Below are 23,421 nucleotides of genomic sequence, written 5' to 3' on the forward strand. Positions count from 1 at the left end.
AAGTACACCCTCTTTATGAAGTGTGAATTAGACAAGCGTTTTCTGATATTGGTTTTGCACATTAATACAATGAAAACTGTTTTGCCAAGATAGGAAACAAGCACTGCAGGCATGCAAGACTCATGTTGTCATTTCACATTCAGAACATTGAAAACACATTTTAACAAGGATTTAACCAGAATTTCAAGATTCTGCAGAATCTCATATTATATCACACCTATTGTATTACCCCTGTTGCCTGGCCTGTTGCGACTCCTGGAGCGACTGCGTTGTCTCTGAAGACGTGACCTCCCCAACAGTCTGTAGTAATAGGATGGACGTCCAGAGATTTTTCTGCTGTTGACTGACATTTTGTCATCTGTTGCTTTGCCAATAATTTCTTCAATCTGTTCAAATCAAACTCCTCAGTTCCGAGACTCCTTCATTAGAGTTAACGTTCAAAGCAATATTCCGTAGCAACTTTTATTTAAAAAGCTTGTCCGAGCCTGTTGTTATAGTCATAGTTCTGCACTACTCTGAGATACGCTTGTTGCATTTGGAAACTGAATGCTGAATGGACCAATGAACAAAAGTTGAGCTTTAAAAAAACCCTGAACTGGAATCAGTCCATTTGCATTGAGTTAATCTGGATGTTCAAAATGATACTTATCAGACACCTATATCCTGTAGCTACATTTCTTTGCCAATAGCTTACTCTTACAAATCCCCTTTTACCATCATCTTCCAAGTATTAAAGTAAAACACTAACACAATATGCTACAAGTAGCTGCTCTTTAGGAATCTATTCCAGGTTTTCAAAGAATATATGGGGCCCAGGGTAACTTAAAGGCAGTACGGAAATGAGCCAATCAAGTTAACATTAGAGGAGTTTGGGTCAAGTAGGCAAGTTCACAGCTGGACAGCAGATGAATTCCATTTCATTCAAGAATTAATGCAGAACTTTAAGTATGCTCTAGCCTTTGTTAATTTGATTAATAATAATTTATATGTAAATTGAGATACTCAATCTTCATTAGTTTGTCATTTGCTTCACCTGTACAGAATATTAAAAGATAAATAAGGTAAATATTACTGACTTGCATTAAAAATTATTCAGTCGGTTACTTTAAATTACCTTTAAGTTATCTTTGTGTTAATTTTAGCATGTTGGACATATTTTTACCACTCAGTATTAAAATTCATTTCATTAAAACATAGGGAATGATGTATTAATAAGAATAGAAGAAACATTAATTATTCAATAAGATTATCTAGTTTTGTCAATGATTCCAAAAAATGTAGTTTAGTGATTTTGTTTTGAAAGTGACAATAAAGACATATCCAAACATGAACAACTCAATTTCACAGTTGAAAATGAGGCAATCCACCATCCTCAGGCAGTGAGAAATACCCCAGCCTTTACATGGAATTTTCTTTTTAAGTAAAATGTCAAGACAGGAAGGTACACTTGCTTGAAAAGCTGACTGGTTGCCCATGGAAACAGGATTTTCAGGAAATGTCAGTTCTCAAAGACAGGAATTGTACCGGAATACATTTCACACAATTTCAGTTGTGGAGAATGTTTAATTAATAAAGTTTTGCCTCAGGTCAGTAAAATAACTGAAATTTGAAAGCAGATTAACTGTGGCAGAATTGATAACTTATGAACTGAAAGGAACTCAAAAGGTAAGGGATAAAATCTTATATTTCCTAAGAGCCTTTTCAGTCTCCCTTGTGTGCTGCATAAATCAGATAGACATGTAGGCTCCTGCCTTCAGGCTAAAAAATTCCTTTGAAGCTCAAAATTGCCAGCAGTTTATTATAGTCACCTGCAAACAACATTATTTTAAAATTATTTTTAAATTGAAACAGCCCACAGTGCTGTAATTAGACACAGTCAATAGCATGTGGTCATAATTTTACCAGCATGCTGTACACAAATTCAATTCTGTAAATTCATACTTCATCTATGTTACTGTTATACAATATTTTTGAAAGAGTATTTACACAGAATTTAATATTTTTCAAACATTTTAATTTCACTAAGGAGAGGAACATCAGTGCCGAGAAAAGGTAACTATTCAATTTCAGGACATTCAACCTACATCATAGATTCCCTGTGAGTGCACCACAGGCAGATGCACTGTAAAAGCTCCTTCCACTTGACCCAACAATTATCTTTAGCCCCGCGACTCACTGCATTAGAATGGCATTCTTCCATTCGCCACACCAGCAATCTGGTGGACAGAGGTGTCAATGCCAATCAGTGCGATGGAATGTGCTGAGATTGTCCAGTTTCCTCTCATAAAGGATATACTACAGTGGTCTAGTATTGTCAGCACTTCTCAGTGGTGCTGGGATTCTGCTTGTTCCTGTAATGAATTGACTGATATTTTTGGGTCAGATTAATTTTTCAGTAGTTTCCAAACTCCTGGCAATATGCCAACATGCAACAAAGATCTCTGCAATATAGTAGGCATGAAGGTATCCTTAATGCATATTTTAAATAAAACTGAACAGATTTTGCGTTTTAAAGGGGACAAACTACAATCTCCAAAACTGATGGCAATCATGCTGTCATTAAAACTTAAGACAACTTTTGCCAGCCTTAACTACACTGCATGCAAGTGAACTCTTTCATCTCATGATGCCAAGGAATAGATATCAAACACTGCCACATACTATACTTACAGCAAGTACGCTGCAACGCAGTACAGCCTCTTGTTTGAAATGATTAAAAGTTGCTGTCATTTTAATGTGAATCTCCACCAGAGGTGGTAGTAAAGAGTATAAAACACATGCAAGTCAAGCAGAAAGTCTAGATCAATGTCTCCAAAATTATTTGGAAAGTAGCAAAGAATGCCATGTGTACATATGTTTTCAGTCATGTGTAAACAAACCAATAACAAATACTGCACTATCATCAGAAGCATACTAATCTTTAAGGTTATGATGCAAATAGTAAACTAATATTTTATTTTGTCTGCAACTTACAAAAATGTATGCATTATACTATCAGGTTAACATTAATACGTTAGAAAGTTAAGCTCCTTTCTGCACCAAAAAGCTTCAAAATTTATATCTTAATGATCAATATTAGTGTATTTTTTGAAATGTTTAACCATAACTTCCAATTTTGGGAGAGATTTTATTTGTATTTGAAGCTAATAGGGACAAGTAGTCTTGTAGTATCAGCTGTACCAGAGGTAACATAAGTATACGTACAGTGAAATTCTGAAAATAAAACATGTAAATACTTGTAAGATATGCACATTACAACTTATTTGTAAATACCAGCTTGATGTTGTATCTACACAGAAAAAATCAGAAAATGCATCTCAAATTCCTTCCGTCTCCTGTCACACGGAAGCCCTGTTCTCTGATGGTATACAAACAAAGCAAAATTTCCTAATAAATTGTCTTTGCATTACAACATAATTGCTTTATTTTATTTAGACATACAGCCCAGTAACAGGCCCTCCCGGCCCAACAAGCCCACACCACCCAATTACACCCATGACCAATTAACCTACTAACCCGCATGTTTTTGGAATGTGGGAGGAAACTGGAGCACCCACAAGAAAATCATGCAGTCAATGAAAGAACATGCAAACTCCTTACAGACAGCAGCGGAGTTGAACTCGGGTCGCTGGCACTGTGATAGTGTTACGTACTTCAACTGAAAGAGTTTTGTGAGATTTAAAAATTTTGGCATTTTGAAACCCAAATTCTATCCACACTACTTACATTACATTTGTATTATACAAAACAAATGCAATAGCCGATGTCTCTTTTGAAGATTCTGACATGGGAACATTTAGTTGGCAAGGGTGGGGTAGGTAGATGCAGGATTCTCCAAAAGTACTATCACCGAGGTATTTGACAATCCTCAAAGTTGGATCAAGATTGACTCATGGTAATTTTCTACCTGAATACTATATTAAAATCATATGCAACTAATCAGTCAGAGTTAACTCAACAATTGAAATGAAAGCTGAGCAACTTCTGATAGACTACGTAGATGGGGTTTTCTTTGATCTACCATGAAAGGTACATGATCAGATGAAACTCCTGAGAGCTGATGCAATAATTGTGTTCAAACAAAATTAAGCCGTTTTCTTTATGATGTCTGAAACATTCTTGTCATGATACATTAGTGCTATAACACAAACCTTCAGCAGCTTTCAGATAATGAAACAAGTAGAATTGGCAAAAAAAAAGTGGGTATGGTTAAAACAAAGGTTCACCAAACTGATTCCTGGTCTGGTGGAGGTGGGTACTATGTATGAAGAAAAAGTGGGTTGACTAGGTCTGTATGCACTTCAGAAGAATCACATTAAAATGTATTTAATTCTGACAATGTTTGACAAGGTGCACACAGGGAGTGTGTTTTCCCTGGCAGGAGGAAGTGGTTCGAGATCCAGGGATCAAGGTCAGAGTGTGGAATTGGAGTCCTAGATATAGTAATCCAAATTTTATTCCAAACTCTCTCACATGAATTCCCTCCAGACTTTTCCTTGCACCTACACATTAATGTCAATTTACAGTGGCCAATTAACCTTCATGTTTTTGGGGTATGGGAAGAAGCCGCAATATTCTGAGAAACCCAATCTGTCGGAAGGAGAATGTGCAAATTCCACATAGTCAGCACAGAGGTCAATGTTAAACACAGGTCACCGGAGCTGTGAAACAGGTTGCACTCATACAAAACATTGAAATTAGCAAAAATACCTGATCAGGTTATATTGCAAGAGATGTTATAAGTATGCCACAAAGATATATGACAAATAGCTAAACACCAAGTCAAAAGGGAGCAAGATGCTGGTCAGCGGAGGAAATACCAGGACTTGAGGTCTTGGCAGCCATTTGCAGACTCCAGCAATTGACAGTAGAGTTTCATAACCACAGCTATGGAAGCCAAGATACTGAATGTATTTGAAAAAAATACAGATAAATTTCTAGATACAAAACACAGAAAGTGGTATGGGGAGAGAACAAAATATGTTATTGATCTCAAGAAACAGCCATGACCGGATTGAACAAAGGAGCAGCAAACAATTAAGTCACCTATTGCTGCTCCTTTATCTTCTTTATACAGTGGATTCCAGTTAATTGGGCCACATCAGGACCACTCCATTTTGGCCCAATTAAGCATCTGCCTCAATTAGCCGAAGTTTCGTGGAAATGGACAAAAAGATATAAAAAAAAGTAACAAATTATATATTTAAATAATACAGAACAAATTAGAACACTACTAATACTACTACAATACTATCAAAACGTATTAGTTCTTAACAGTTAACGTTGAAGGAATGCATCAGGTGTATGTTGCCGTGTTATTTTGATTGACTGTAAATGAACAAAATCAGTGCAGACACCTAATATAGACAATGGACTGCTTTATACAAAGCTTTCAATGATTGCATGCTCTAAATCTTCATTTTCATTGTAACCATTCAAGATGATTGTTGATACCTTCAAATTCTTCATAGTTCCTAACTTGTTGAAGTTATTAAATCATTTTATTTTCACTTCTGGCCTTTTCTGTCATTGCCAAGTCTTAGTGCTTGAAACCACAGTGAGTAAAACAATTCTGAACTGTCTTACTGCTCATTTGTCGCCAACCATCAGTGACAAAAATCATGGCTCTTTGAAACACGTGCAACTGATGCTGTTAAACCCTGTTCGGTCTAACCACTGTGCAACGTCTAGTGGCCACAAATGCATACAATTGACACTAGTTAGAAACTGTTTGGCAACAGTCTCCTTTCCCAATTAAGCAGTATACTGTTCCAAATAAACAAGGTGAATCCCGGCTATTTTCGCAATTAGTTTTTGTTATTTAAGAGTTGTCCCAAATAAACGGATACCCTGATGAACTGACAGCCCAATTAACTGGAATGCACTATACATGCATTTCATGGTATGTCAAAAATTTGTCACATGCAGAACTTAAAAGTCTTTAAAATATTCTGAGGTTTTCTGTCCCCAACAATATTAATTACAACTTCCTGGATTGAAGCAAATACTGATATAAATTTGATTGTCAGCTATATCATATTGAATGTCTAATAAGGGGACTGTATTGCTCGCAAGCAATGAAGTGAATTAATTTATTAAATTAAGCTCAGGCGCAGTAATTACTTTCAATTTATGCATCCAAAATTCCTTTCTAAATCTCAAATCTTGAAGTAATTATCCACTAAGTGTGGGAGTTAGGTAGAAAGCTAAAAAGTAGGCTTTCTGGGGTTGTAATCTCAGGATTAATGCCTGTACAGATGAGTGTAGGAAAAGGAGAATAAGGAAAATGAATGTGTGTTTAAAGATCTGTTGGAGGCAGGAGGAATTCAGCTATTTTGTCAAATGGTATCCCTTTTGGGGCAGAGGTGACCAGCACAAGAGGGCCAAACTCCATCTAAACTGGTGGGGAAACCAATATCCTTGTGTGGAGTACTCCTCGAGAAGGTTTACACAACTACTTTAAGTCCAGTAGTTTATCAGATGAGAAACCTGAAGCAAATACAAGAGGTTAAAGCAGGACAGAAAGGAAGGTTGGTCTGACAGGCTAAACTGCATTTATTTTACTGCAAGTAGCCGCACAGGTAAAGGCAGATGAACCCAGCATGAGGGATTGTGATACAGCAACTACAGAAGCATAGTTGAGGGATGGCAGGAGTGAGAGCTCAATGTTCCCGGGTATTGATGCTTTCAGGGAGACGGAGGTTGAAGTAAGAGAGGCACAGCAGACTGTAGATGCAGAGTATCTGTTATCCCTTTGCCTATACAACTGCTGCCTGACCTGCTAAGTTCCTCCAGCCGTTTAATTTTTGCTAGAAGAAAGAAAAGGAGAATTGCATTATTTATTACGGAGAACATCACAGCAGTACTTAGAGAGGATAGCCCGGGTGAAAGTCCATGAGGCTATTTGGGTAGGATTAAAGAATTAAAAAAATGAGATTATACTATAGCTCTCCTTACCAATAATCAGCAGGAAATATAGCAGCATATGGGACAGAATTTATCATAAATAGGATAGTTTTCTCAAGCAATAGAGTGCATATAACTCGCACACGAGGAAATCTGCAGATGCTGGAATTTCAAGCAACACACAAAAAAGTTGCTGGTGAACGCAGCAGGCCAGGCAGCATCTCTAGGAAGAGGTACAGTCGACATTTCGGGCCGAGACCCTTCATCAGGACTAACTGAAGGAAGAGCTAGTAAGAGATTTGAAAGTGGGAGGAAATTACTTAGTAGCTCTTCCTTCAGTTAGTCCGGACGAAGGGTCTCGGCCCAAAATGTCGACTGTACCTCTCCCTAGAGATGCTGCCTGGCCTGCTGTGTTCACCAGCAACTTTTTTGTGTGTTACATATAACTCACACACAGCACATGAAGGAAATATTATTACAAGAAAATTAACAAATACCAAGATATATTCCAGAAGTTTAACACTACTGTACTCCCTGACACTACTGATTAGTTCATGAGTGATGAGACCTGGGTAGTGGCAGTGAGTTCATGGCCTGGGGAAGAAGCTGTTTCCCAACCTAACAGTCTTGCGCTAATGCTATGGTACCTCCTGCCTGATGGTAGGGGATCTAAGAGATTGTGGGATGGATAGGAGGGATCCTTGGCAATGCTAAGGACCCTGTGTACACAGCACTAAGAGTATAAGAATGTATTAGTGAATTTAAGAAGTAAATTAGGAGGGAAAATAGGGGTTGTGCGATATAAGACCATAAGGTACAGGAGAATTAGGCCATTTGGTCCATCAATAATGCTCTGCCATTTCACCATGGCTGATCCATTTTCCCTCTCCACCCCATTCTCCTGCATTCTCCCTGCAGCCTTTAATGCCCTGACTAATCAAGAATCTATCAACCTCTGCTTTAAATATACCCAATGATTTGGCCTGTGGTGACAAATTGCACAGATTCACCATCTCTGGCTAAAGAAATTCTTCCTCATCTCTGTTCTAAAAGGACACCTCTCTATTTTGAGGCTGTCCCCTCTGGTCTTAGACTCCCCCACCACAGGAAACGTCCTCTCCACAGCCACTCTGTCAAGTTCTTTCACCATTTGATAGACTTCAATGAGATCACCCCTTACTCCTCTGAGCACAAGGGGAAAAAAAAATCACATTTCACAAATTTAAATGATTTTTTTTAAAGGAGGTTACAAATAGGATTAATGAGGCAAGGTAATAGACATGTGTAGACAATGTCTATTACCTTGCCTCATTAATTAAGAGTAGAGCAAGCCTTGGCAAAGTCCTGGATGTTAAGCTGGTCAAGAAGGTTGGTTGAGATCCAGGGAAAGCTAGCCAACTGGATACAAATTTAGCTTGGTTATAGGAAGCAGAGAGTGGTGGTAGTGAGATGTTACCTGGATTGTAGGGCTGGAGTTACAAGGAGAGATTGGATAGGCTGGGTCCATTTGATCTGGAATAACAGAGGCTGAAGGCAAAGTTATTAGCACAGATTGGGTAGATGGCCAAGGACTGCTCCCCATGGCAGGGGTATTTAATACTAGAGGACATGAGAGGGAAGAGGTTTAAAAAGGAACCCGAGGGAAAATATTTCCACACAAAGGGGAGTTGATATTTGGACTGCAATGCCACAAGAGGTTGTAGGGGGTGGATGTTGAGATGTTTCCATTATTGGGAGGACTTCACATAAGGTTCTTCAGTTATAATGGAGGGGAAAAAAAGACAAAAAAGACTGCAGATGCTGAAATATAGAACAAAAACAAAACATGGGAACAACTTGAGAGTCAAGCAGCACACGTGGAGGCAAAAGCTGTAAATCAGTTAAAGACATATATAGGATCCTGACTCAAACTGTTGACTCGCACCTTTTCCCTCAACCTGCTGAGTTCTTCCAGCATTCTGTTTTTGGTCATTTTAAACTGGGGGAATGCAGAATTCCTTTTTCAGGTGGTGGAAAATGTCTGGAATTGTTTCTCAGCTTCTAGTAGTTCATTTTTGAGGGACCTAGAGGGCAAGTTCTCACTTAAAAAAAGCAGTAGGGAACACTGAGATAAACTGCCATCTCCAGCAGTACCCTGATACAAACTGAACAGACAATTTGTCCCATGGCATTATAAGGTGCAAATAAGAATATGGCATCATAACAAGCAGGTCCCAATGGAATACCTGTGCCAACCAAGTGGTGGAAGTATTCAAAGACATTTTCAACCTCTCACTGCTACGGTCGGAAGTTCCCACCTGCTTCAAAAAGGCTACAAAATTATACCAGTGCCTAAGAAGAGTTGTGTGAGCTGCTTTTATGACTATCATACAGCAGCACTCACATCTAGGGTGATGAAATGCTTTGACAGGTTGGTCATGGCTAGAATGAACTCCTACCTCCACAAGGACCTGGACCAGCTGCAATTTGCCTATCGCCACAACAGGTTTCAATGGCTCTTCACACGGCCTTAGATCACTTGGACAATACAAGCACCCGTGTCAGAATGTTGTTTGTTGACTATACTCAGCATTCAACACCATCATTCCCACAGTCCTGATTGATAAGCTACAGAACCTAAGCCTCTTTATTTCCCTCTGCAATTGGATCATTAACTTCCTAGCCGGAAGACCACAATCTGTGTGATAAAATCTCCTCCTCGCTGATGATCGACACTGGCACACCTCAGGAGCATGTGCTTAGCCCACTGCTCTACTCCCTCTATAACCACAACTGTGTGGCTAGGTATAGCTCAAATACCATCTAAAAATTTGCTGATGATACAACCATTGTTGGTAGAATCACAGTTGGAAATGAGAGAGAACAAGATATACCAGCTAGTTGAGTGGTGTCACAGCAACCACCTTACACTCAGTGTCAGTAAGACAAAAAAGATGATTGTGGACTTCAGGAAGGGCAAGACAAAGGAGCACAATGCAATCCTCAAAGGCAGATAAGAAGTGATGAGAGTGAGCAATTTCAAGTTCCCGGATGTCAAGATCTCTAAGGATCTAACCTGGTCCCAACATATCGATGCAGCTATAAAGAAGGCAAGATAGCAGATATATTTCATTAGAAGTTAGAAGAGATTTGGTTTGTCAACCAAAACACTCGAAAACTTCTATAGATGTACTGTGGAGAGCATTCTGATAGGCTGCATCACTGTCTGGTAAGGGGTGGGGATGGCTACTGCACAGGACAGAAAGAAGCTACAGAAAGTCATAAAATGAGTCAGCTCCACCTCTGGTACTAGCCTCTGTAGTATCCAAGATGTTTTCTAGGAGTGGTGCCTCAGATAGGTGACGTCCATTATCAAAGACCCCATCACCCAGTGCATGCCCTCTTCTCATTGCTACCATCAAGAAAGAGGTACAGAAGCTTGAAGGCACATACTCAGCAATTCAGGAACAGCTTCTTCCTCTCTGCCATACGATTCCTAAATGGACATTGAACCCGTGAACACAACCTCACATTTAAAAACATATATATATTATTTCTGTTCTTGCACTATTTTTAATCTATTTGATATACATATACACACTTACTGAATTGATTCATTTATGTCTTTTTCTTTCTATATTATCATGTATTGCATTGTACTGCTGCTGCCAAATTCACAAATTTCATGACACATGCCGGTGAAAATAAACCCAATTCTAATTCAGGAATGGAGAAATTAAGTCTGGAAATAGAGTAGCCTTGAACATTTTTAAACCCACACCAACATTGATCTTGGGGTTGAATCATATTCCAACCTAGATCCTTTGCCATTCAATTATAAAAAATGAACCCTTCCTATTATATAATCAGTGACAAGATTCCTCTCATAATATTCTGTAGAGGTATCAATTCAGCATCCTGAGATATATCTGTGAAATGAATACTAACCTCTTACATCTGCAGTGAAGTTCTGAATTTAGTGTTAAACCCAATTAAGAAGAGAAAAGGCAGCAATTCATGAGAAATGATGGAATGTAGTTGAACTTGAACCTCTTGCGGGTTGAGCAGAATCTCCATGTTAAATGCAAGCAGAGGAGTTTTCAAGGGTATGGTGCCCAAGCAACAGGGTGGAGATAAGTCATGGGAGAAATTCTTGAGGACCCCACTTTTAAAAAAGCATGCTTTTAAATTACTCACAGCATTTCAAACTCTCCCCAAATGATGCCTTTCCTGTCAAAGGATAATTGAAATTGCCGAAGTCTTACTGATCTAATTCCACACAGCAATTATAAGCATAATATTGGCACTGTGAATTGTTTAAACAATAGGAAGAGCTGCTATTGCATGATTTTCAAATTAAGGATAGTTTGAAAGATTGAGGAAAAATATAAATATTGCAGCACTGGCTTTTGTTTCAATAATCATTCTGAACAATTGACAACTTACAAAGATATGACGTAAATTCAAGGTGAATGAATTATGAAAGGCCTTACAAAACCATTCATTCTATCATACCATTTTCTCTTACTAGAAAATAGATTTATCATCAAACAGCTTTGAAAAAAACAGGGAGATACAACCCCTTTCCTTTAAAAGAAAAGAAAACAAACCACTAAAATTTAAAATGAATTAACTGCAATGGCGGAATAATTTTAAATAATTACCAAGACAAAATTTATTCCCAAATAGGATTTGTTCATTAACAAACAATAACATACCAGCATACAATGTGATTGGTAACATAATACAACAATATCAACTGCAAATGCACAATTTTCCAACCAGTCCAAACAGCCTCCATTATAAAACTAAATCACCTCCAAATAACAGTCGTTGACATTAGCTGTGAATGTGTTCCACTAATTTATTAATGATAGGTTTCACTTCTCATCTCCTTGGAAACCAGTCGCTGTTTCATTAACTCGTCAATGTGAGAGAAATTGTGTTCTTTCCATACAGTTCTTGCAAGAAAAGGGCACAGCAACTGGAACTGGTTTAACTGATGATTCATTGTCAATCCTCAGGAAACTTGCCTCTATTAGCTTTCCAAAGCTGTAAATCAAATGAATGTGAAGGTGTTCAATTTTGCTATATGAGCTATGGTAATGGAGCTAATATGATTGCTTCATCCCAGAAGTTAGCTGATTTGAAATGGTGGCAAGGTATTCAAAATGTGAAGCCTTTGACACTGATCAACAACTGGTGAAATCAACTAGTGGTCCAGAGCACGAGTTCAGGTTTGATTTTTTTTACCACTAGTTTAAGGACATTGAAGTGGTTTAAGCTGTACTATAACAAACTCAAAAGGCTAGAAAATGAAATGGTTCAATGATTCAATTTACCATCAGAGAATATATACAATATACATCCTGAAATTCTTACTCTTCAGACATCTACAAAACAGATAAAAACCCCAAAGAATGAATGATAGAAATCATTATAACCCCAAAGCACCCCCTCCCTCCCAGATTTTGTGCACACCATGTACATTAAATTATCCATCCAGTTTGTGAAACCAAATATATTATGGATAATATCTCTGTTCATTTATTCCTTTGGGCTTTCTCATGCACTGATTAACATTTATTGCAACTCCACAGTTAGAGCTGGTTTCTACAAAGCAACGGTTGGTGACACCTGAAAATATCATCATTTTGCCAAATGCTCCAATACCAATATATAACAGTTTTTAATTCAGTATCCTTTTGTTTTCTACAAGTACAGTAGAAATAATATTTGTGTAAAATAAATTTTGAAAATGTAAAGTGGTATACCACTTTCATAAGGCAGCTTTAGTCACAAATTAGTCTTGTAGAATTGTCCGATATTGGGTCCATATGACATTCAACTTCAAATCTACGTACAAAGCTCAAGAATCAAACAAACAGTGAGGTTCCTGAATCTAAAGCAATTAGACAAAATGAAGACCTATCAGAAGAAGAATATGTGTACATGCTATAACCTTCTTATACAATAAAGATTACAAAGAGTCATCAAATTCCAGATTCACATGCTTTAACTTCACATACACCATTCATCAGTGCAGATGTGTATTCACTTCTGCTTGTAACATCAACAATAATTTACCATGAATATAGCATGGAGATCAACTTGTAATTAAGAATTTTTAAAAAACCAAAAATCTGATATACTTTGGGATTTCGTATGAAAACCCAGACTTTGAAGCATATCTTCATTAACATCTTCTAAGATAAGCATCTTTTGGAAAACTGAATTTTTACATTGAACCATTTACATTATTCATATTTTTTGGCATCACTTCATACCTACTCCAAGACTTTTTTTTAAAAAAGTTGATTATCATCAAACCGGTTGTGGTCCTACAGAAAGAACCTGAAAAATATTTTATGTCATGGAAATTTCTTTTCTTAAGAATAGACACAAAAGTCCTCAGTTTAAAAAGAGTCCCTTAGAAAAAAAAATTAAAAGTCCTTCATTAAAAAGTTTTAAAAAAAAGATTTAGTGGTTGCTCAACTTAGAATTTATAGCTTGCCCTTCTTTTTGACTTGAAAATCTTGAGAGACTCGCTTCAACCTCCAGGGCAATTTCTTAAGTTGCAAGACAGTTTGAAGCCTGTCTCAAGTTCATGAAATTGCCTTGAGAGTTAACGTATTGAATTTACTTAATAAATGGCGGCACCAGGAAGCACACTACAGCTGCTAGATGTTATGTTACAAAGAGGTTTCTTTACTGCCGCAGAACTGGCCTGCAGTAATTAAGGTAAACAATCAAACTTATTTGTTGTGAGCTTTTAAAAAGATCTTTTATTTTGAATAGCAAAGCCTGCTCGTGTATTTCTCAGATTCACTATGCATAATTAACAAATCTTTTCAATAATATTATTGAAAAAAATCTGTTGCTCTTGGTCCTTTCCAGGTATCCAGTTGACCATGGCCAATGTAACCAGACACCCACCGGATTTGCTCTGGTATTGCCACCAATTCATGAGAGTTGACAGAGATTCAGAGCATACCCCAAGACATGGACCTCCACCCAACCCGTGCCGGGCCACACCAAACATTGCAACTATGGATATCTGTGAGCTCAGTAGTCACAGTGAGATGAAGAGTAAAATATCCTGGTCAGAAATAAGATTTGTTCATGAACATTTATATCACTGGAACAAATCTATGCATTTTGGGGCCAAATATTACAAACAATCTATGAGCAACATGCATCTTAGTAATTCAAAAATAACCTATGACTTTTCAGTAGTGAACAAGGAGCTCCAGTAGTATTTCCTTTAGATCTAGGTTCGAATGAATGTACGAAGTGGTATATTAAGGGAACAGTAAACTTATATCTGTAACCATTGCAATTTATATACTTTAGTGCTTAAGTGATGCTGTTTGCACCCTTTTTAACTGTTACATGTATTCAATGCTAAAATCTGTTAAAATATCTTTGCACTGCGCTATTGCTGCAGTAGTACAGCAAATTTCATGTCATGGTGCATGGTGATAATAAACCTGAATCTGAATGAGAGTGCTACATGATCCTACAGAAATGAAGTTCAAATAAAGCTCTAATTATTCAAAATGGATACTGAATACATTATCTGCAACTATCAACTTGCTTTCTGCAAACTGATTATCACCCTTATTGTTTTATCAGGGCTGATGGTCTCTGCTATTCTCTCAACTATATATTGGTTCCAAATATATTTTTGCCTTTCAATGTTTTGTTAAAGTCAATCCGAGCTAAAAGTAACTAAAAATACATCAAATTTATGCCAAACGTTTTGCTACTGAGCGAAATGTAAAGTTATTTATGCACCAGAGCAATTACATGTTGTACATGCATCAATATTTGCAAAAAATAATTATGTTATACAATCTTGTTAATCTAAACTGAGTTTTAATTCTCGAAAGATTCCAATGGATCTAACCAATAAGAATGGAAGGCATGAGTAGGAGGCCATTTGGCTGTGCTTTGGCATTCAATATGATCAAGGCTAATTTTTTATCTCAACAAAATCTCTCTCCTTTCTCCTTTTCTGTCTAGAAATCTACCAATGTCCTTCTTAAATAAAGTCAGTAATTTTCATTGATTTTCCCCACTCCATTTAGCAAAGTTGTACTTGTTGATCTTGGCTGGCCTGAGACAAAATACAAACAAAAATGTACATCAAGGTTTACCCAGTTTCACTGAAGCAATTCATGGTGGGGAGGATGACTGGGACCACGAATGGTGATAAAGCAATGTGGCAACAAGTGAACAGCCAAATGCTTTAAGACAAAACTACATTGAGGCAATGGACATGATTCATATAGAATCACAAGTGAAAGTAACTTAAACCTTGTCAGTACAGTTGTAGCTCAACATAACATCAACCACTTTAGTACTGGTCCACCTCAATGGATTGCTTTCACCTCTCTAGAACATAACGAAACAACAATAGAAAAACAAATGTGTCTTTACCTTCTTGTGCATTTAGCTTCATCCAGTTCAAAGGCAAAGAAATATTAGGGTGGTGGTAGCGGTAGTGATGAATGGGGGAGGGGCAGAAATGTGGATATGACAGCTATGCATCTCAGAATATTATGTATTATACGACGTAAAATTAGTTGTTTTGCAGTAGTACAGAACAAAGACAACATTACTATAAGTACAAAATAAATAAATAGTTTGAAAAAATAAGGAATACTGTAATGAGGTAGTATTCATGAATCCACTAGAACCTCCTTCCTTTAATGTGCAGTTGATTCTATGGCCTGCCCTGCTCACCATATTCTGGATAATCTTAAACTATGTTTAAACCCAGGCAATAAAGAAGTAAGTTAATCTTATCTAAGCTCTTTTATAGTGAAGCCGCTGGCTAAACCAGCAGAAAGAAACAATTACCAATGGACAATAGATTACACAGCATTTGTTGTAAATGTTAGCTTTGCACTTACTTCCCTGGTAATAGAAATTGACCATTTTGTTCCAATTTTTTTCTTTTAGTGTCTGATCACTTGCAGACATCAAACTATGTTTTATATCTTGTTACCATTAACATCATTTGTGTATCTATTGCAGCATTTAAAATCACAATCCTTTATTCCTGGATGGTATGTTGACTCCCAGGTGCCAGGATCAGGGATATCTCACATTGGATCCACAGCATTCTAAAGGCAGAGGGTGAGTAAGCCAGAAGTTGTGGTACTGTATATATTGGTCCCAACAACATAAGTAGGTAGGTATAGGGAGGAGGTCTTTAGGAGAGAATATAGCCAGGCAGTAAGCTAAAAATCAGGGCCTCCAAGGTAGCATAAAAGTAAAGGGGAGGGCATATAATAGAGCAAAAATTAGTGGGAGGGTAGAGGATTATGAAGCTTTTAAAAACCAACAGAAGCCAACTAAAAAAACTATAGAGAGAAAAGTTGAAATATGAAGGTATGCTAGCCAATAATATATAAAATGTAAAAGAAAGACTAGAGTGGATAACAGACTGCTGGAAAATGATGCTGTAGAGGTAGTAAAGTGGGACAAAGAAATGGCAGAGGAACTTCATAAGTATTTTGCATCAGTCTTCACCGTGGAAGACACTAGCAGAATTCCAGAAATGCAAGAGTATCAGGGGGCAGAAGTGAGTGCTGTTGCTATTACTAAGAAGGTGCTTTGGAAGCTGAAAAGTCTGAATGTAGATAAGTCACCTGGACTACACTCCAGAGTTCTGAAAAAGGTAGCTGAACAGATTGTGAAGGCATTAGAAATGATCGTTCAACAATCAATACATTCCGGAATCGTTCCAGAGGAGAGGAAAATTGCAAATATTACTCCATGCTTTAAGAAGGGAGACAGAAGAAAGGAAATTATAGGCCAGTGAGCCTGACTTCAGTGGTTAGAAAGATGCTGGAGTCTATTATTAAGGATGAGGTTGTGGGGTACTTGGAGGCACATGATAAAATACGCTAAAGTCAGCATGGTCTTCCAAAGGGGAAATCTTGCTTGACAAATCTGTTAGAATTCTTTGAGGTAAATGACAGGCAGAATAGACAAAGGGGAGTCAGTGGGTTTTGCTTACTTGGATTTTCAGAAGGCCTTTGACAAAGTGCTATACATGAGGCTGCTCAAAATAAATAAGAGTCCATGGTATTTACAAAACAGGTATTATAATGGATGGAAGATTGGGTGATTAGCAGGAGGCAAAGAGGGGGAATAAAGGGTGTCTTTTCTGATTGGCTGCGGGTGGCTAGTGGTGATCTACAGGGATCAGTGTTGGCACCACTTCTTTTCATGTAATACAGTAATTCAATTATTTGGATGCTGGAATTGATAGCTTTGTTGTCAAGTTTGCGGATGATATGAAGACAGGTGGAAGGGCAGGTAGTGCTGAGGAAGCAGGGTGTCTGTAAAGGACTCAGGAAGATTGGGGTAATGAGCAAAGAAGTGCATGGTCATACACTTTGGCAGAAGGAATAAAAGTGTGGACTATATTCTAAAGGGGGAGAAAATCCAAAAATCCAGAGGTATAATGGGACATGGAAGTCCTCATGCAGGGTTCCTTAAAGGTTGACGTGTAGGCTGAATCGGCGGTAGAGAAGGCAAATATATTGTTAGCATTCATTTCAAGGGGACTAGAATACAAAAGCAAGGTTATAATGCAAAGGTTTTATAAGGCATTGGTCAGACTGCACTTGGAATACTGTGAGAAGTTTTGGGCCCCTTATCTAAGAAGTGATACGCTAGCGTTGGAGAGAGTCCAGAGGGGTTCACAAGAATGATCCAAGGAATTAGAGGGTTAACATATGAGGAGCATTTGATGGCTCTGGGCAGTACTAGCTTGAGAACGAGCTAGGATGTCATTGAAACCTATCAAATATTGAAAGATCTGGACAGAGTGGATGTGGAGAGGATGTTTCCTATAGTGAGGGAGTCTAGGACCAGAGGTCACAGCCTCAAACTATGGGAAGGTCCACTTAGAACAGAGATGAGGAGGAATTTCTTAAGTCAGAGGGTAGTGAATCTGTGAAATTCATTGCCACAGACAGCTGTTGAGGCCAAGGCATTGAGCATATTTAAAACTCAAACATTACAGGGAGAAGGCAGAAGAATGAGGTTGAGAGGAATAATAAATCAGCCATGATGGAATGCCAGAGCAAATGGCCTATTTCTGCTCCTAGGTCTTATTATCTTTAATGTCAATCACTCTGGGACAGCTTAATAAGCTATTAAGTGTTTTATGGTGAGAGAAACAATGCTTTTGTGCATCTCCTACGTAGCTTATAAGCAAAGTCTTTGACAATGTCATTCAAGAAATCTTTTGTCTGCAATTGGGACCAGTGATAATTTCTACCGAAATAATTTTGCAGACTGATATTGAAGTGCATGAACTTCATTGATATATTTTAAACAAAGAATGCAACTTGAATTGCTGTGTATGCATGTTTTTCTCATTATGTTCATTGGGCCTTCAGTTTCTGCTCTACCTTTCCCCAGAGAAAAGATTGTAAACAGGGATCGTCTGTTTGCCAGGGCTTGGTTATTAGATTTTGTGTGCTTTGAAAGGGTTCATTGTTTCACAACCAAACTACTGAATCACTTCATATTTTATGCAGCAACGTACTAATGTAATTGGCTGAGTTTGTTTTGTTACCAGTTCAAAATTTAGAAAGAACTTGCAGATTTCGTATCTCTGGATGTCCCAAATTATATGGCTATCAATGCAAGTATATTATTACCCCATGCAGCAATAACACAAATCAATGGTTCATCTGTTTTTAATTGTATTATTATAAAGAGCTAATTATCATCTAGGTCATTGGGAGAGTTCCTTTGCTCTTCCTTCAAATTATGTCTCTTGCTACAAGAGCAGACAAGGGCAAATACCTCCTATGAAAGATGCAGTACTGTACTTGTCTGGCACTATAATGATATGTCAGCACAGATTGCATGTCATGAATTGGAGGGGAGCACTCAAAGCATATAAGTGCACTACTGAGCCATAAATCACAGATATTTGCAGCACAGGAAACCATTCAATCTATGCCAGTAAGATGCAACTATTTAGGTTAACAACTTGCAACTTTGTGTTGTTGAATCTGATCATGGTTTCTTCGTCCCTATTTTTCAGTTCAGAAAGCTTCAGCAACTGATAGTTGGGTGGAAAAAAATCATTCAACTTTTCTCTAATCCTTCAATGTGTAGGACTTTGGTGAGTCAACATCTGGAATGTTACGTGCAGCTCTGGTCACTATAGCAGGATGTGATTACACAAGACCGGGGCAGAAAAAATTCATAACAATGCTTCCAGGACTGGAGGACTTGAGATACACTGAGATCCTGGGACAGATTTTCTGGTGTGAAGGAGGCTGAGATGTGACCTTATAGATATTTGTGCAGAAGCCTGGCTCATTTTCATTGGGTTTTTCTAACTGTTCCTTGTCTTTGCAGACTAATCAAACAGTGTTCAAGAAGGCCATAATCCTACAAGTCACGTGACAATAAGTACAGATACAGGGCTTCAAGACACTGATTGCCTTTACTTCCTGGAGATGTACTAATAAAATATTCAGCCTATGTGTGAAATACTAAAATTCATTTTACAACTAATTTATGAGTTTGTCTACACAATTACAGTATAAACATCAAAGTATAATAGATCTCAGTTGTCCTCCTGAGACAATCTGCACAAGAAAGCAAACTTTTTAAATCTACTTCTCTGCTATAGCAAGTTATTTTGTTTCTGTTATTTATAATATTGAATAAATGTAATGGGGACGATGGAAAAAGCAGACACAAGATGTAGACAACTCCAAATCTCAAGAAAACTCAGCTTTCACAAAAACATTATTATACCCTATTTGATATACAGTATTTAAATACAATTTGTGAATTTCTAAGTGTTTATGTTATTGTTTTCAACCACAGAAACATATTGTGAGATGAGGTGACATTCTTACATTTATACTTTCTTTACAAATGTAACAATTTGAGCATAGCAACAGAAGTTATTCTTGGAGTTAAAGGCACTGCAGTCAATGGAAGAGGATCTTGCAAAAACATTAATTCCTTTACTGAACTTACATTCTCTTTCTGCATAGCACATCTGTCTTTGAGATAGATATTTAAAAAAATCAGCAAGATTTCCTTCCTCGTTTAGTTTGGATGTAGGAGTTCAACATTCACCACCATCCCCCCCCCCCACCACCACCACCACCACAAATGCTATTCAACCTTCTGAGATCCTCCACCAGATTATTTGCTGGTTCTTATACCACACAGATAATCAAATATCCGGCAAATATGTGAATATGTCCAACTCACTTATGCCCTCTAGGATTCCTTGTGCACATTGCAGTTTTAGAACATTTTGGCTAAATACGATCTAATGGAGGCAATCACACCTGGAACAATGGGACAAAGTCTGTACCTCCTTTAAAGAACTGAGAGAAATAAAATTCAAAGGACGGATTACAAAGTTGAAGGAGTTAAATCATGAGTAGGCAGACAAGGGAAATAAAGGCAAAATTTAAAGTTATTCAATAATAATTTCCTGGAAGAATTCACAATCTCATAAATGAACTTCATATTTATAACTTCAGTTTCTGGGAATATTAAAAATGAGGTTGAAGTTGTAGTCTTCAACGAGGAGGTCACTATAGAACTTTAAAAATGACATCGACATCATTAATTCTTTATGTTTTATACATTTGAGACTTGTATGCAGACGGATCGATTTCATTAAAATTTCAGTTTCAGCATGGTGCCATTTCCAAGACAAGAAGCACACAATGTCGAAAATATGGCCCAATGGTCCTAAACAACATAACCTTCCAACTGTAACATCACTGTTAACTGTATCAATAAACCTTTGCAGCAAAAACAGCTCTTACTTGAAGATTATCCAGTGGAAAAATACACGCTAAAGCTTTTAGAAGCAACTTAATATCCTTTGATTTACACGTTATATTTTCAGCTTCAGAAATAAATCACTGAATGAGTATTTAAAACTCTGCACAACTATAGATACTACAATAAGCAAAACAGCAAAACTTCAGAGCAGCAAGAGGCTAATTATTCAAATTGATTTGAGGGGAAGCAACACTACATGCTCTTAGCTCTAGAAAAATTAAAGTGGTTCACCCACTCCCCCACAATTACAATTCCTTCTAATCCCACCCTGCAATTATCTTAGTGAAGAGGATCAGATTGCACAGGGCTTCCGAAACATACAGGTTAACTGTTGAAGTTAATCATTATTTTCTAAATTTCTGCATATGATATTTTATTTACATACTTCATTTGAAATTTCACCATCTTTCACATGCTTGGCATTACAAATTTTAACTCATTGTATTGCCTGAATTTAGAATGCTACTGTACCTCTGGCACTGTTTTTCACAATGCTCTTTTGATGTTGGCCAACAAGGGAGAAAAATACAAATATTTGGAAACATACCGTCAAAAAATTACCATAATGTAAATCATGAATTATCATATAAAACCAATACCATCCACATACTGCCTACCCCTAAATGATCTTGGGAAGGTGGTGGTCACCACCTTCTTCAATGGTGCAGCCCTTCTACTCAAGGGACATCCACAATGCCATTGGATAGGGAGGTCTCGGATTTAGACACAGCAATTAAGAAGAAACAGTGATTATTTACCAGTCAGGATCTGTTCAATTTGGCAAGTAATTTGCAAGTGGTGGCGCATCCTCATGCATGGTGCCTCCTTCATTATACAGGTCAACCTTCATTATATAGGTTGTCAAAGTAACCACACTGAGCCGCTTAGTACAGATCAGTTATAATACACCACGGCAAAGCAATAAACTTTTAGAATGTTGTTTAGACTGCCGATCTAGTGATCTGCTTTATCCTCACTGGTGTCAAGCTTCTTGAGTGTAGATGTTAATTATTGCCAAACAATCTCTCTCACATTGAAAATTAACTTTTACAAATGTGGAACCACAATCTAATTCTAATGAGCAATATCACTGCTCTAAATTGAACATCCTGGTTCAAACGGAGTCACAGAAAAATACAGCACAGAAACAAGTGTCTCAGCCCATCTAGTTCATACCAAAACCAGTTAAAGTGCCTGCTTGCATCAACCTCCACAGAACAATTATTATTTCTTTTTTTGCACTATTTTTAATTTACCTATTTAATTTACATATATATACTTACTGTAATTTTTTTCCTATATTTATCATATGTTGCTAAGTTAACAAATTTCACTACAAATGTTGATGATATTAAACCTGATTCTGATCATCCATGTACCTATCCAAACTTCTCTTAAATATTGACATCGAGCTCCCATGCACCACTTGTGCTGGCAGCTCATTCCACACTCTCACGACCCTCTGATGAAGAAGTTTCCCCCCCATGTTCCCCATATAGTTCAATAAGGATTCTTGAATCCCAAACAATAGGAAACAGACTGGAAACTAGTTTTGCTGACAATTTATTAGCAAGTTTCAAATTCACTCTTTTTCTTTGGTTCTTTGCTGCTTGATGCTTGCAGAAAGTGTTATTCAATGTTCATCAACAGTTGTCTCACTCAAATAAAATACAAACAGACAAAATGAAATCAGGAGATGGCATTATGTTCTCTCATCAGTAATATGGCAGATCCAGTGCTTCAAATCCACTTTCTTCCCTGATCCCCATCTTCTCCAATTCCTTTCATCCAGTACAGACTGAATGTATTGTAATTATCCCAATATTTCAAGCAGATCATCACTATCCCCTGCATTACACCCCACCCCATCCCAATAGTTATTGAATTCCTATTGAATCAATTGGTGACCATCTTAGTGATGGGATCTTGATTTATTCTGAAAGTGGAAAACTAAAGTTCTGTGCTGTTATTTTTGTCTCGCTAGTAAGATGAATTCAGATCTTAGGACAAATGGGTTATTTGCTCAGTACCTTCAACTCTGACCGAGATTGGTAAATATGACTGCTTTTCATCCATGGCCCCATGTGCAGCTTTCTTAGATGTACTTAGAATGTTATAACTTTAGAATGGCATGTCAAAAGAATACAATGGATTCTGGATTCTGGTTAATTGGAACATGTCGGGACCAGTATATTTTGGCCCAATTAAGCGCTACCTCAATTAGTTGATGTTTCATGGAAATAGCTAAAACTGTATAAAAAACAACAAACTGGGTAACAAATTCTGTATTTAAATGAAATACAGAACAAATTAGAACACCACCAATACCACGGCAGTACTATAAAACTGTGTATTCATTCCTAATACTCATTGATGAAGGAATTCAACTCGATCTTTTGACTGTAAGTGAACAAAATCAGCTCAGACACCTAGGACAGATAATGGATGGTCCACAATGTCATTCTCCAGGTCTGCAGGTAGGTTTGTTAGAGATGTTGGGGAGGGTTTAAAATGAAGATGCATAAACATTATTTTTACATACCATTCGAAAGTTATACCATTCCAAGTGCATCTAAGAAAGCTGATATAGAAATAGAGTGGATTCCAGTTAATTCGGTCATTGATCAATCAGGGCAACCGCTAATTTGGGACAATTCTTAAACAACAAAAACTATT

The 23,421-nt window shown here is 37.4% G+C and overlaps 1 protein-coding gene across 6 annotated transcripts in view; it reads right to left on the reverse strand.

Annotated features, from left to right (window-relative positions):
* The window catches only part of LOC134359795 (disabled homolog 2-interacting protein-like), a 609,971-nt gene that overhangs the window by 382,810 nt on the left and 203,740 nt on the right, over positions 1-23,421 (reverse strand). The window contains exon 1 of one of the 6 annotated variants that reach the window (XM_063073443.1): positions 230-495. The exons of the other annotated variants lie outside the window; for them this stretch is intronic. Coding sequence (XP_062929513.1) covers positions 230-350 — 121 coding nt within the window. The 5' untranslated portion in view covers positions 351-495. Of the gene's footprint in view, positions 1-229; positions 496-23,421 lie in introns of those variants that run through there. 6 annotated transcript variants of the gene reach the window in all.

Source organism: Mobula hypostoma, chromosome 21, assembly GCF_963921235.1.
Source record: "Mobula hypostoma chromosome 21, sMobHyp1.1, whole genome shotgun sequence".
In the NCBI taxonomy this organism is placed as follows: Eukaryota; Metazoa; Chordata; class Chondrichthyes; order Myliobatiformes; family Myliobatidae; genus Mobula; species Mobula hypostoma.